A 14,560-nucleotide genomic window follows, 5' to 3' on the forward strand; every position below is an offset into this window, starting at 1 on the left:
TTGAAATAGTGAATTTACTGTGTCCTATGGAGATGAGATGAACACCAAATGCCTTTTCTAGCTCAAGGGATTAGCCATTCCTCTAACAGGCTTACCTTGTCATTCATGACTGCAAGGTTCCTCTCAAGTGTCTTGTGACTGTGAAACAGTGCCTCAGAGTTCACAAGGTCTTTGCCATAGTCTTCAGAGGTGACTTGAGGCTCCTTCTCTTTAATCCACTGGATGGCTTCAGTCACATCCCTGTCAGACATCTCCATGAGCTCCAGCAAAGGAAGAAGGCAGGCATTCCAGGGCAAACAGCACACAGCAAGGACCAGTCTAGCTCACTCAGTCAGAAATTACCCTATCTTCCCCCACACTAGCAAAAAACATAAGGTAAAATGTTCTTTACTGCTTTTAATGGTTTCCATTGAGAGTTAGAGACTTGGGCATCATGACAATTGAGCCTCCAGATATATTTCCTGTATCTGGGTCAGCTCTTCATGAATGTCCTTCTTCCCAACTTCACCCTCCATTCCCTTCCGGTTCTTAACCTGCTTTTCTTGCCTCTGCAGAGCTTCCATCACTAATTTACCAGTGCTATTTGTATTGCTTTAAGCTCCATTAGACACATACTTGGCTATAGAGTGGGTCACAATTTTCTTAACTACTCTCTCCCTTGTTGTCTTTAAAGACAAGCACGTGAGTTTCTTTTTTTAGAGGTATTGGCCACTAATTGCTAACAGTAGACAGAGGCTAACACAAATAACAAGCATGGTGCTATTGCAGTTTCCTACAGTTCAATGGTGAGATTCCTACCTTTTGAATCGCTGGAGGTCTGCAGCGCTGGACAGCTTTTTCTGTCGTTGGAGAGCCAGACCATGGAGCCGCTCCCAGGCTGCATTCACTTCCTCCTGCTTTGACTGAATTAAGGGCAGCTCAGGATGCTTTTCCTGTGGGAGAAAGTCAATGATGGACTAATGCAAAAAATCATTTAAACACTTCTTATTTCACACTTCACTTTATCTCTGCTCTCTAACTCTTACTTGATCCACCTCACCAAAATCTAGAAAACCAAACCGCCAGATATTTTGCCCACAGCTCCAGACTAGCTTACTAACACAGCCTTGCCCAACCTCATTATTTTCAGAACTCCATCATGTTGATGCCTGCTAACTCCCTTTAAGATCCTGGAAACCAAGGAAAAGAAGAGAAAATTCCTTTTGTGAAATCTGACTTAATTTTTCAAAACTCTAATACTGTGGGTCTTGGTTCTTTTGGGGTCCTAATACCTTTGAGAAGCTAATGAGAGCTATTTCCCTCTTTGCAGAATTATACAGACATGCAGATAAACTTAATTTTGCAGAAAACTCCACGCATTTTTGAAAACTAACTGAAGCAATGAGATTTATGAATACTAGATTAAGCTAGCAGCATCAGTCCATTTTGATACTTGGCAATTTTGAGTAGTTCCCAAATACCCAAGTCTCCCTACTCCTCCTAACCCTGTTTATTCCCATTTCCATTTCTATTTTGAAGCCTCATCAGACTGAATTTTCTACTTCTCCTTCCTTGCTTATAAATAGAAATGATATTCTATGAGCCCCAGCACTTAGGCATCAAGAGGCCTTTCAGCTTCTGTTCTTACCTTCTTGGAACACATAAAAAAAGCATGATTTACTGAAAGATGAGAGAGCATATGGAGAAAACCTTCATTTTCCTTGCTAAATCTCCATACATGGGAGCAAGGCCATTTTAGACACTCCACCCCAACTGACTCATTGCATAACTGCAGTGACTTAAGAATACCAGGTGATATCAGCAGAATAACCCAGCTGAGCAGCTGAGTCACTGAATCATGAATCTGATTCACTCAAAAAAATAGGTTGTTTGTTGTTTTCAGTTTTGTGGTAGTTTGGTAGAGAGTAATAGATAACTTAAAAATCTCCACAATAACAAAAAGGTGATAGAGGGAGAAAATTTGGGACTGTTGGAAATGTGACCTGGAAAAAAATTGAGAAATATGTTATTTTCCCCTACTCCAGTATCCGTTCATCCTGAAATCTTGGTTCTATTAACACAGAAACATCATTCCCATTATAAAGCTGCAGTGATAATGAAACCTTAAATGGAAAAGCACGATAGCCAACTGTTAGAATTTCTAATTCCTTCATGTACATATAAAATCAGACTGACTTCCCAGTTCTCACATATGTTAGGATTATTTATTCACACACTGAGTTTTACATGCCCAGAAATTAAAAACTTATTTAAGCACTTTCTTAAGAAAATGAAGATAAATCTGCCTCCTTTTCCCTTCCCCCCAAAACACAAAAAAATTAGTTTAATTATATCATGTATATTATGATAGCCCACTGTTATTTTATATTCTTTGCCACTTTATTCTGGTTCTTCTTCACGAAGAAAGAGTGCTTCATAAACTTGAGAAATCAATGTACTGCATGGTGCAGGAGTAACCCCATTGTGGATTGAATTCCTTTCTGTAAACACACATACACTCACTCTCTCATCTCCATTTCCGTGGACTGGCAAGGGATACATTCAGAAAGGAGAGGAAACTGCTCTGGGCATGTTGCTCCAGGGACAGGCATACCTCTGCTTTCTCACAATGTCCTATATCTTTCATGTCCCATCTACTAATGGCCAGAGAGTCTTCTTGAAGATCAGACCCTTTCGCTGGCTTGGCTCTCTTGTTCCCCACCTCACCTCAGCACACTCATTGGCATATTGGTTCACTCCATTCAACCTCTCCTTTCGAACTGCCAGATCTGCTTGGAAATCTTCAAACTTCTTATGCAGAACCTCTGTGCGCTCCCAGTCCTCACCCAGCTCCACTGATGTCACTATAGCCTCCTGTAGACAGAGAAAACTCTGGTAAGTCACCCGTAAACACTTAGGAATTCCTGCAGTTCAAATGCCCAAAACCCTTGCTCACATTCCCAGGATGACTCAGAAGGAGATACTGGTGGAACTTGGGAGAACCAACCCTTCAGGAAAGAGCCAGAAGCAGCAGTGTATTTCCTGAGGTGGCGTTCTGGCCCAGGGAACAGTGGTCTTTGGGGTAATTCTTTGGAGAGACCAGGAACATTGTTGGCAAAAGCCCCTGGGAATACCCTTTTGTGTATTGGAACCTGAAAAATAAATTCATCCTGGTTCTACTCAATTCAGCAAACTGAGCATTTACAAAAGTATTGTGCTAGGCACTTGCTTGTGTAAATGTTCAGTCCTAACCACAGGATTATGTAGAAAATAAAAACCTCCCTAGTTATAGGTACTGAGAGACAAAGAATTAGGGAAAGAACTGCAATGCTCTAAGCTGGACACAGAGTAAGAGCAAAAATCTAGGAGTGAAGACTCATGGAAGGTAGAATGGGGACAATCCTGGATCATCTTTCAATGCAGTTTTTATGTAAGTCTTGCCTTCTTCATATTCAGATTCATACATTTAGACTTATCCCCCTACAGTGTTAACTACCTCCAGAATACCCCTAAATCTTTGCCAACATTCCTCTTTCTTCCAAGGAACTAAGCCCAGAAAGAGACATCCTAACTTCTTTATGAAAGGCCTGCATTAAATTGCTATGGGATGTCTGGGGCAGATGGATGGGAAGTCCTATATGCATACTGTTTGGTCCTATACCTTGTCTCCAATCCACTCCAAGATGTCAGCACACTCCTGTAAGTACTGCTGAAGCTTCAGGGCCCGCAGCAGCAGGGTGCTCTTCTCTTGAGTCAGCTCCAGAAGCAGGTCCCACAGGTGGCTGAGTTCCTCCAGAAGGACCTATGGGGAAAGTAAAACAACTCAGGCACAGTACCTGCTGTGGAGCAGCAGGTATAGACTCAGAGACCTGTGCAGAGAGGGGCCTGGATAAAAATCCCTCCTCCCATTCACTCGTGCATTAATTGATCAGCAAATATTTAAAGGAGGAAATAAGACATGTATGTGAATAGCAATTAAACCATATGATCTTCCATAATAGAAAAAAATGAATAATGTTTTGGTGTTTTCGAGGATGAAGTGATTACAGACAATAAGACAGGATAGAATAAGAATTCATGAAAGAGTGCTCATTTGAATTGGACCTTGAGGGATAGGTAGAATTTTGATAGGTAGACAATGGGCAGAGGGTGTTCAAAGTACTGAAAAAGACATAGAAAAAACTTAGCATCGACTGTTTGTCAGAAAGGATAAGAGTTACAATGTTTTTCTGACTTATAAAGGAAATAGTGGCACCAAAGCAAGGAGAATTTGAGAGTATATAGTTGAGGGCTCTAATGTCAAGTTAGCTTAGAAGACCAGATTTTACATATACTGTAAAATTGAAGGTGTCATATATGTTATGCCTTCAAGATTCTTGTATTTTTCAACTACTTCATGGTCCTAAGGTAACATGTAGGATGTAGACCACATTTATCTCTGAATCCTGCCATGGTACAGATTGATACAGCCCCAGTGATTCTGATAGATGTGAAGATGTTTCAAACATTTCTCAAATATTTTAATTAATGTAAGGGATTGGTTTTTGTATAAATTATACAAAGTGATTTCTATTTTATGACAATAAATAAAATTTGAGATTTTCTTGTTAGAGTCTTCTTTCTAATAAGGTTTATTCTGGTTAATGTCTGTATCGCCTGACCATGTTTTGTTGACAGTAAAGCAAACTAGAATTTGTATGCTAAATATGGAACTACAGCCCTAATTTTTAAATACAACACAAAAATTTTTTTTGAATTTTTAAAAATATTTAAACAGTAAAATAAGTTCACTTATACAAAAGGAACCTGAATTGACTGTATCAACACAAACTTGTTGGAAGAGTATATGAATTAAGTCAGAAAAAAAGCTGATACATTAGTAGTGGGTTCCATAGTGGTAGTGATCTTCAGTCTTCAGGGTTTAGGGAAGACAAGGGATTTTAGGAGGTTTTTTTTCCCCAAAATGAACAAATGAGAGGGTTTGGAGAACTACAATAGTAGTCATAGTATGTGGGCTGTGAAGAGAAAGAGGCATCATAGACAAACGGAGAAAGATTTCGGAGAAGTTTCAAAGAAAGAGCATCCCTTGTTTAGAGAGTTTAAGGGACAAGGACTCTGAGGCTAGAAGAATTAAGTAGAAAGGACATTTCAGAAAACCAATTCATCTGGGTTGAAGTGGGTTTGATCTTGAGCCACCTATACTGTGGTGGCATAAGCAGGAATGTGATGTTATTTGATGACAGCTTTGTATCATAGCTTTTCTCCCCATTCCAAGGAACACTAGGACATCCCATCATTTTTCCTGCCCTAACCCAAGTAAAAGATATAGGAAGTACCATGGTTCCAAGCCAGTTATATCAAGGTTTATACCTGTTGTAATCAATTAAAACTCTGATAACATAATCAACATGATAACTTAATTAGAAACATCTCTCACAGAGCCCTGCCATAAATTTACCTTGGTGTCCTCATGGGCAAAATGCCCCTCAGGAAATCGAATTTTCCTGGTTTCTTCCAGCTCAGGAATGACCCTCGATTTTGCTTGCACCTCTGCTTCAAAGGATTCATGCTTCTGATATTTCCCCTGAAGATTAGAAATCAGAGTTTATGGCTAATGCAGCCTGGTCTCTCTGGAAGGGAGGTTCTTTTATTCCTCTTCTTTCTTGCAGTCAGAACTACTTGTTTCCCAACCTAGATTAAGTGATAACCTATGACCATACCTGGAGAAGTCCTATCCTAAAAGAAACGGTGGTGGTACCACTGCACTTAGGTTTTCAAAGGGTCCTAGGCTCAATGTCCAGGACCATAGTGGAAGTTTTTTTCCAGCCCCCACTGCTTTCGGGGAATTTCCAGTAAATATTATTTTAAATTCTCAATTGCCTTCTGTGGAAATGAAATAATGTAACACAGAGTTTTTCCTCTTCAGAAAAGAGGAACTAAATGTTACTGAAAGTAGTGAACAATGAGGAAGATGATCATGGCAACAATGGCTTTTTTTTTTAATTGAGAGGTTTATGCATGCCAGATTATGTTTTTGCTGTCATATATAAATTGATCCATTTAGTAGATAACACTTTGTTCTTGTTCCAGGTGCTTCCTCTCCAATATCCATTGCACATTTTAGGCATGCAAGCCTTTCTACTGATCCTGACTGTGCCTCTTTCTATAACATTGTACAAGTAGGAGTGGGAGCTTCCACCAAAGCTCTCCACCTGACTCCTCTCATTCGAACTTAACAAGAGGCATGAATAGCCATTTGGTAAAAACCCTGGTTCAATCACATCTTTCTGAGGAGAGCGAAGAGCAGTTGTTTCAGAAACATTGATGTCTCTTCACCTCAATTCCATCCTTGATGTCACAAAATATTGAAATCACAGTGTGTCATAAATTCTTTGAATTCTCAGTGTTTTGCCCATGGGTTAACTTCAGAATGAGTTTATAAAATATTATCTAGGATGAGTTTCCTTTGTAAATAAGACATTGAGGCTTAAGGAGTTGAAGACATATGCTATTTAAAGACAGAATTACAGTCCCCAAAGTCTAATCTTTCTGTTATATCATCCCTCTACAGTTTATCAGATGTACACCTACGTTATGAAAATGTTTCCCTCCCTAGAGATCTTAGAGTCTACTCTGGGGAAGTCAATGAAACTAAATGACCTGTATGTTAGTTGGGTCTTCATAGCTTTTATCGCCTGCAATCTTGATTTTCTCCAAGATCCATTTCTCGAGGTCATCTGCGTCTCGTATGAAAACCTGGTAATAATAGGAATCTTCAAGCTTCTGACCCCTCTCAGCAACCAGTTCCTTGAACCTCCGGTACCGGGTCAACACCTCCTGACGTCTCTCCTGGATCTCTTCTGCTGTTTCCAGCACCTTTGGCCCACCACTCTCCATAGCCTGCAAGTTAAAAATCCTCTACCTGTTGTTGGTTCTCAGATCTCTAGTATACTGTCCTTTTATATGTCTCAAGGCATTTACTCATATTGGACTTATGTTCAGATATCTTTAAGCCTATAAAAGCCTGTTTTTAGAAAGACAGTAGTACATTTATATAATTTTAACCATATACAGCTACAACCTAGGCTAATAACTCTTGATCATTCAGAACACTTTTTCAACTTTTCACATAAGTGTGTGCTAACGTTAATAAATTTAATAAACTTAATAAATTTTGATAAATGCTTATTATTGCACTAATAATCGAAGACAAGTTTAAATTAGCAAAATCACAGAGTTTCAGATTGATAAAAAAGAAATATAATTTTATTGCTTTCAAAGGCTGAAGAGTTGTTAACATGTACTGATAATGATGAACTTAGTTTAATGAATAAATAAAAGTGGCTTGCAATTAACTTGATGAATGATATACCCCAAAGTTTGAAAAGGTTGAATTCTTCTTACATAAAAATATAGCTAATATATTGTTTACTCTTTTTATTTGCTTTATTTATAAACACTACAAATCAAAAGTTTGGCACATTTGCAACCTAATTATCACAAATTTCAAATTTTTAACATCTTGGTAATTGGCTTTTGCTATATAAAACATTGTATTACTATCAAACAACATAAAATATTATTTTCCTATAGTGGAATCCAACCTATTTGTGACAACATCCAGCAAAATCTCCATAGGGTCCATCTTCATTCTTCTGGATATAAGCACAGTTTTCCTAGCTTACCACAATGAAAACATTCAATATAAAGTTTAAATTTTAGTGTCCTTCTGCTATACATAATTGCTATTCTGTGGATGGCCTTTACAAGTTTGGCTATAGAATTAAATCCTTCTATGGAGACTCAAACCTTTACTGTGTGTTACTTTGCTCCAAGTTACTAGGTTGTTCTCCATGTGAACCCATAGAAACAGGTCATTGCTAGATTTTGGTGCTGTATACTGGAAAGCTCAAGGTCATTGTTTACAGTGAGACATTCATAAAAAGAGTTAAAATTAAACTTCTTTACCTCTTAAGAATCAAGAAACAATTCTTGCTGATCCTGTCAAAGATAGTACAGAAAAGTCAAAGGAGACAGCTTTCCTAATTATATTGGTGACAAATTGTACTGTAAAGAATTCTGTACTCACGGTTTCCTTTGGAAAGTGTTACGCTTTTCCTAAAGGTCAAGAACCTGTCAAAATAAAATGTATCCAAAAGACACACAGAGAGAGAGAGAGAGAGAGACAGAGAGACAAAGGGAGAGAAAGAGAAACAATTCACATGTAGTTGTCTAGTCTAATTCAGATAGAGATGAGAGAAACGTTACATATGTGGCAAGACAAAGAAAAAAAGTAGCCCTTCACTTGGGCCAGAATCCCGCCAGCTACAATCTACATTATCTTCAGGAGACAGATTCAGCTGAGGCAGCTGCTAACTTTCACAGATGCTGGGTGACTCAGCGGCCTGTGGGACTATGGCTCTCAAAGTTTCTCAACAGGACTTTATAAAAAATGAAAGCAAAAATTTTAGATGAAAAATTAGAAAAAAACTCAATTATAGATGTAAGATAGAGTCAGTGTTATGATGGTGTTTTGTTTCTTTGATTAGTTTTAAATTTTATATCTGAGAATTGTAAATCAGGAAGGAATTCTGGGATGCCCATTCTTCACACTCTGTGAAGAATTACAAGAACTCAGGGCATACATATGTTCTTGTTCTAACCTATCTCTAGGAAATGCAAATCAACGACTCCATCAAAACCCAACTACAGATTTTTAGCAGCCTTTAAGCAACAATACATCCTATTTTTTTGCTGTAGAACCTTTGTTAAAATAGAAAATTTTACTCTTTGCCTCACAGATTGGGTTTTTAAAAGTCGGATTTAGCCTTACCCTTAATCATTTAAATAAAAAGAACAAAGGAAGTAAGATATATGCTTTTTTATTTGTATTTTGTGAAACAAAAATTAGGATACTTCATTTGACAAACTAATGAAGTCATAAAATATTTGAATATTGGACAGAGTTCTAAACTGTAGGATAAAAGTCATCCTAATCTATGTATTATTTTTAATGGAGAGAAAAGAAACAGAAATCCTTCTCCAAACATATAGTTTGTAAAGGCAACTTTACAAAAATGAAACAAACCAAAAGAAAATAGTGGGATGGTTTCAGACCCTCCTACAAAACAGGGGGTCTATCCATGCCAAACTTCATTCCAATACAAATCCAATTTGAATAATCTAGCTTTCACGGTCTACTAGGGTAGATCAAGGTTCTACACTTCTAGTTTCTTTTCTTCCTGGATCATCTCACCCAATGAAATTGAGAGAGCTTTAAATTCTCTTCTTGAAAGTATAATATTTACTTTTTCACATAGTTTCTTTATATTAAAATCAAATTTGGGTGCTAAATGCATGAACACAAGTCTTAGAGAATGCATTATATCACATGAACCAGGGAAACTCTGACTGGAGTTGGTTAGGGAGGAAATATATTTTTAATCTTTATCCAAGAGATAAGAATCAATTTGAATCTACCGTGTCTTGTTTATATATTGACATGATTAATTTACATTAATTTCTACTCTTTAGAAGATTCTGTGAAGCAGATATTATCAACCTCATTTTTATATGAGAAAACAAAAGTAGTCTCTGAGAGGTAGTCTCATCCCATGGTTGTTTGGTTTGTAATTATTTAAACAAAGGATAAAATCCATGTGAGTGTGACCATCATGCCCCTCATCTGTTTTAGTCAATCTTCTCTTAGTCCACCAATATTTCTGGTTGACTTATTCCAGGATCTTCTCACCAAGAGTGTCAACCATGTGATAGCATTGTAACCAAAGAAATATTAGGACTCAATTAGCAGGATTGGTCATCATGAAATAGAATAAAAGTGGACCAGAACAATAGTCATTAGGTATCAATGTGGAAATGCACAGGAGACAAGGAAGAGAATTTATACATCAAGACAGAAGTGTTCTTTGAGTTTTCAGTTTGCACCCAAGAGAGATTCATGCTAATAGTTTCTGTGCCAACACCCTGGCTGCCACTCTGGCTGCTGCTGACTTTAAATTCAGTCCCACCCTATCTTCTCACTCCCTTTAGATTGACAGAGTTTATTCAGTCTCTGAGCATGTTTACCATTATTAGTACAAGTATCAGGGTGTCTCCTTGGGATTGATGGAAGGGTATGATGAAAAACTCTTAAACCCTGGTAGCTTAACACTTGGACCTCTGACCTTCTTGCCACTATTATAGTTTTCCAAGAATGTTTATTGGCTCTGAGGACATGGAGGCCTTGAGTACAGGGGACACAGGTAAAGAATGTATGAGAGACACTGTGGATATTTAGAATCATGTATAATCTTTAAAATTGCATGTAGCCATGTACATAAATGAGTGCTAAGAGGTTACAGGGAAAGCGTGAGCTGATGACAGACAGCTTCATTAAAGAGAAGTCTTATATTCAGTTTTACAGGGTGGGAGTAATTTGGAGAGCTGTTTTATTTGATCATGGTTATCAGCTCTGGGCAGAACTGCACTTCACACACTAGTTTTATCAGCACTGCCCAGCTTGCCGGAGTCTCTTCTCAGTTATCAGATCTTCTTTTCCTGGACTCAGAAACTCCAAGAGATGCTTTATATGCCCAAATTCTAAAGTCTCCCCAATTTGCAACACTAAAATTCATATGCTTACTATGGATATTTTGGAGTTCAACTTTCTCGGCCCATTTACCAACAAGGAAAAATATGTTAACTTTAACGTAAAACTAAGTTTTCCCATGAAATAGAAGTCATCATTATTTTATTTTAAAAATTTTATTTTTGTTTCTCTAGAGTTAGTTCTCATTTTAAAAGATCTCAAATGGGGCTTCCCTGGTGGCGCAGTGGTTGGGGGGTCCGCCTGCCAATGCAGGGGACGCGGGTTCGTGCCCCGGTCCAGAAAGATCCCACATGCCGCAGAGCAGCTGGGCCCATGAGCCATGGCCGCTGGGCCTGCGCGTCCGGAGCCTGTGCTCCGCGACGGGAGAGGCCGCATCGGTGAGGGGCCCGCGTACCGCAAAAAAAAAAAAAGGTATCGAATGGTTGTCTCCTAAATGGGTTAAAATATTAAATATTGTCATTCAGAAAAATAGCAGGACCTTTTTGCAGTGAACTGTATCCACTTTAACTCTTATCTTTTCGGGTCCTCTAAAGTTATTTGTCCCTTAACTCTATAAGGAAAATTACATAATTAAAGTTTACAATCCTATAATAAAAAATAAAACTCTTTTTTTCCCCCTTACCATTATCTTCTCTCACTCTCCCTTACTTATTTTATTATTTTTCTGTTTTATTTATTTGGTATTACTGCATTGAATAAGAAAAAACAAAACCCATGATGTCTCCTTTAACAACAAACTATGTAATTATAATTGAAAAAGACCTTGGGATAATGGAAAGTGCACTGGATTTGAAAGGGAAACCATCAAATCTGAAGACTCAATTCTACCATTTTATAATCAGATGAATATTGGAAATTTGCTTAAATTTTATTAAGTATATAATGGAAATAGTAATGACAAGGCTACTTATTCCAGAGAATTTTTATATGACTTAGTTTAGATGGTTGGTTAAAAAGCACTTTATTTAAATATACACAAAAAAAGAATTTTTATTGTGATGAATAATGCCAAACACATATATTTCATTTACTTCAAGTCATCTATTTTGTTCTGAATCAGAAATCTGGAGTGCTTATTTTTTAAAGAATGATTTGCAATGTATCATTAGAAAATCTTATGTAAAATTGCTGAATGTTTCCATCCAGTACTAATTATCTCTGAGTACAGCAACCCTTAAGGAAACCACATAAACTTAAATCTTTACAAACTTTATAAAAATGGCATTTTTGGTGACACGGTCCTACTCAGGGAAGAAAGAGCACAACCAAAAAAATTATTTCTTATTAGAATAAAGGAAAGTAGGAGCCAGGACTAAACATTATTTCCTTTATAACCATGACTAAACTATGAAGTTTAATTCTTATATTTAAGGGATTAGATTCCCAAGATATCAATAAAATCCCATTAAACATGTAAATAAAGGCCAGTCATTGAAATTTAAGTGGATTATCTGTGACATTGCTTCATTTAACTATTAAAATTTACTCTAAGTGTAAATACCCTATGCATCTTATCTTTATTCATTATCTCTGGCTCCCCTGCCATCCTCTGTTGAATGTGTGAATAGCCTGAGTTTTCTGTAACATAACTTTTTTATAAATTATAATTATGTCAGGAGGCAAAGAATGCCTCTGTTTATTTACTCTTTTAGTGAAGCATTACTGAGCATTTCTCTGGGCAAAGAATTCTAACAGGCATGGGGAATATAGAGATGAACAAAATAAGATACCTACTTTCAAAGAGTTCACAAACTAGAGGGCTCACAGAAGACATGCAAACCATGACACAGGATAGAATAAAAACCATACTAAGTAGAAGCTCAAGAAATGTGTTACAGAAACACAAAACAAAGAATGTTTCTTTCTTGTTTCAGCTAACTATAGCAGGAGATATTTTGCCAAATCTGGCTCCCTGTGCACCGATGCCAAATAAAAATACAGAGACAGAGAACTGGAAGATAAGAAATAGAGAGGCTTTTTATTTTCTTTGCCAGGCAAAGGGAAGACACAGTAGGCTAACGCCTCAAGAACTGTGCCCCCCTCCTTGAAGAATTGGAAAAGATTTTATACGTGGGGCTCATGGTCTGGGGTAGGTGATAAGGATCAAAGTAGTGAAGGTCTTGCATTTCTTTTCTTCTGCAAATTCATGGCCAAAGCTGGCATCAGGAAGCTCAACAACCTGCTCTGTTGTCACCGAAGTTATGGGTCATGACTTTCTTTCTGAAATGAAGAGTGCTACAAGAGAGTTGTAAGGGAAGAAGAAATGCCAAGTGCAAAGGGTAATTCATATGGAGTCAGAGAATAATCAGTTTTGTGAAGGACAAGTCTAGCTACAAATGTTTGTTAGTAGTAACAGCTAAAGAATAACCAAGATTGCTTAACTCTTTCAGGCCTGTTTATGTTGTTTCCCCAGCCTGTTCATTGTTTCCTTATTTTCTTTGTTTATCAAAAAAGTCTCATTTCTATTTTTGCTGCAACAATGTCAGGACAGAGGTAGAATTTTATGAGTCCTTCTGGATTCAAAGAATAAACGACGGGACTGTGTGAGTCTTCACCCCCATTTTCTTTGTATTCTATCATTAATCAACCTCTGAGGACATTTCCTAAGTGAACAGAGATTGGATGGATAAATGTCCCACTTAGAGTCAATGCACAGAAAAAATAAACACAACAGGAACACACTGAAAACATAAATACAGATACTGGCATAAATATACTTTGTTAATGGGTATGTCTTTTCTCTTATTTGATAGTAGATCGGCATGTGTGCACTTTTATTGCTTCCTTGATCTCTTTACTCCTTAGACTAGATAATTGAGTTAAAGGATGGCCATAACACTGCAAAGAGTGGGTTGATGGCTGTGTCCCAGGAAAAGGAATCCTTAGTAGAGAAGCACAGGGATATAAAGGCTACATTTCCAAAAAAATATCAAGAAAATAGCAAGGTGGGAAGCATATATAGAAAAGGCCTTTGGTTTCAACCAACAGAGCAGATAATGTAGGATTACTGCAATGATACAAACATAACCCAAAACCACAAGCAGTATAGCCATGATGATCTCCACAGCATGTACAATTTCTACAACCTTGATTAAAATAATCTATCAGTGTTCATGCATGTCAGATTCAGGATGAGATCAAAGTTGCAAAAGATATTTTGAATTTGATTTGGACCACAAAATAATAGTGTAGATATTCAAGCAATCTCAGGAAGTGACATGAAGGAGCCACAGAAGCAACAGCCTACAGTCAGCTGAGTGTAGGGCTGAGATGTTATGATTGTGGGGTAATAAAAGGGGTTGCAGATGGCCAGGTATCTGTCCGTAGCCATGGTGGTGAGCTTGTAAAGCTCAGAAATGACAAGAGAGTAAAATAAATACATATTCAGGAGGCAGTCAGAGAAATGGTCTTCTGCTCACTGACTTGATTGGAGAGTATCTTGTGGATGATGGTTGTAGTATACCAGATCTCCAGGAAGGACAGGACACTGATGAGGAAATACATAGGAGTGTGGAGGTGGGAATCCAGTTTGATGAAAAAGAAGACCATAAGGGTCCCAGTGATGATGAACAGGTAAATTAGGAGCAAGAGATAAAAATAAGAGTTCATCTTCCTGCAAATGAAAAAAAAAATCCAGTGAATATGAATTCAATCACTGCTGTATGACTTTTACTTAAAATCTTCTCAATGGGGGGCAGAAAAAAAAAATAGAAAAAAGAAAGTAGTAATTGGATAATCAATTCATTCATTTATTATATTTTTATTTGTTCATTCAAGTATTTGGTCAGAGCTTACTATGTCCCATATAATATGGTCGAATGAGAGGGATCACTTAAAAAGAACCAATATTCCAAATGCATAAATTGCTGTATTTCTCCTAGCTAGCCACAACATAAGATTCAGCTTATATAGGCAATTGCCTCTGTTACCCAAGAACACAACTTTATAATTAGCAGAATTGTCCCCTTTATA

The 14,560-nt window shown here is 37.4% G+C and overlaps 1 protein-coding gene and 1 pseudogene across 4 annotated transcripts in view; both read right to left on the reverse strand.

The window, feature by feature from the left end:
• Window positions 1–8,307, reverse strand: part of SPTA1 (spectrin alpha, erythrocytic 1) — a 67,601-nt gene extending 59,294 nt beyond the window's left edge. For 2 of the 4 annotated variants that reach the window (XM_032653005.1, XM_032652979.1), the window contains exons 1-8: window positions 8,069–8,307; window positions 7,948–7,980; window positions 6,640–6,879; window positions 5,438–5,563; window positions 3,641–3,781; window positions 2,707–2,853; window positions 799–932; window positions 96–240 (exon numbers count right to left, since the gene is read on the reverse strand). In XM_032653005.1, coding sequence (XP_032508896.1) covers window positions 96–240; window positions 799–932; window positions 2,707–2,853; window positions 3,641–3,781; window positions 5,438–5,563; window positions 6,640–6,876 — 930 coding nt within the window. In that variant the 5' untranslated portion in view covers window positions 6,877–6,879; window positions 7,948–7,980; window positions 8,069–8,307. Of the gene's footprint in view, window positions 1–95; window positions 241–798; window positions 933–2,706; window positions 2,854–3,640; window positions 3,782–5,437; window positions 5,564–6,639; window positions 6,895–7,947; window positions 7,981–8,068 lie in introns of all 4 variants that reach the window. The other 2 variants (XM_032652987.1, XM_032652996.1) reach the window with 2 other exon arrangements.
• A 5,023-nt stretch (window positions 8,308–13,330) lies between these two features.
• On the reverse strand, window positions 13,331–14,197 carry LOC116764147 (annotated as a pseudogene).
• Window positions 14,198–14,560: the final 363 nt, after the last annotated feature.

Source organism: Phocoena sinus, chromosome 1, assembly GCF_008692025.1.
Source record: "Phocoena sinus isolate mPhoSin1 chromosome 1, mPhoSin1.pri, whole genome shotgun sequence".
Taxonomy (NCBI): domain Eukaryota; kingdom Metazoa; phylum Chordata; class Mammalia; order Artiodactyla; family Phocoenidae; genus Phocoena; species Phocoena sinus.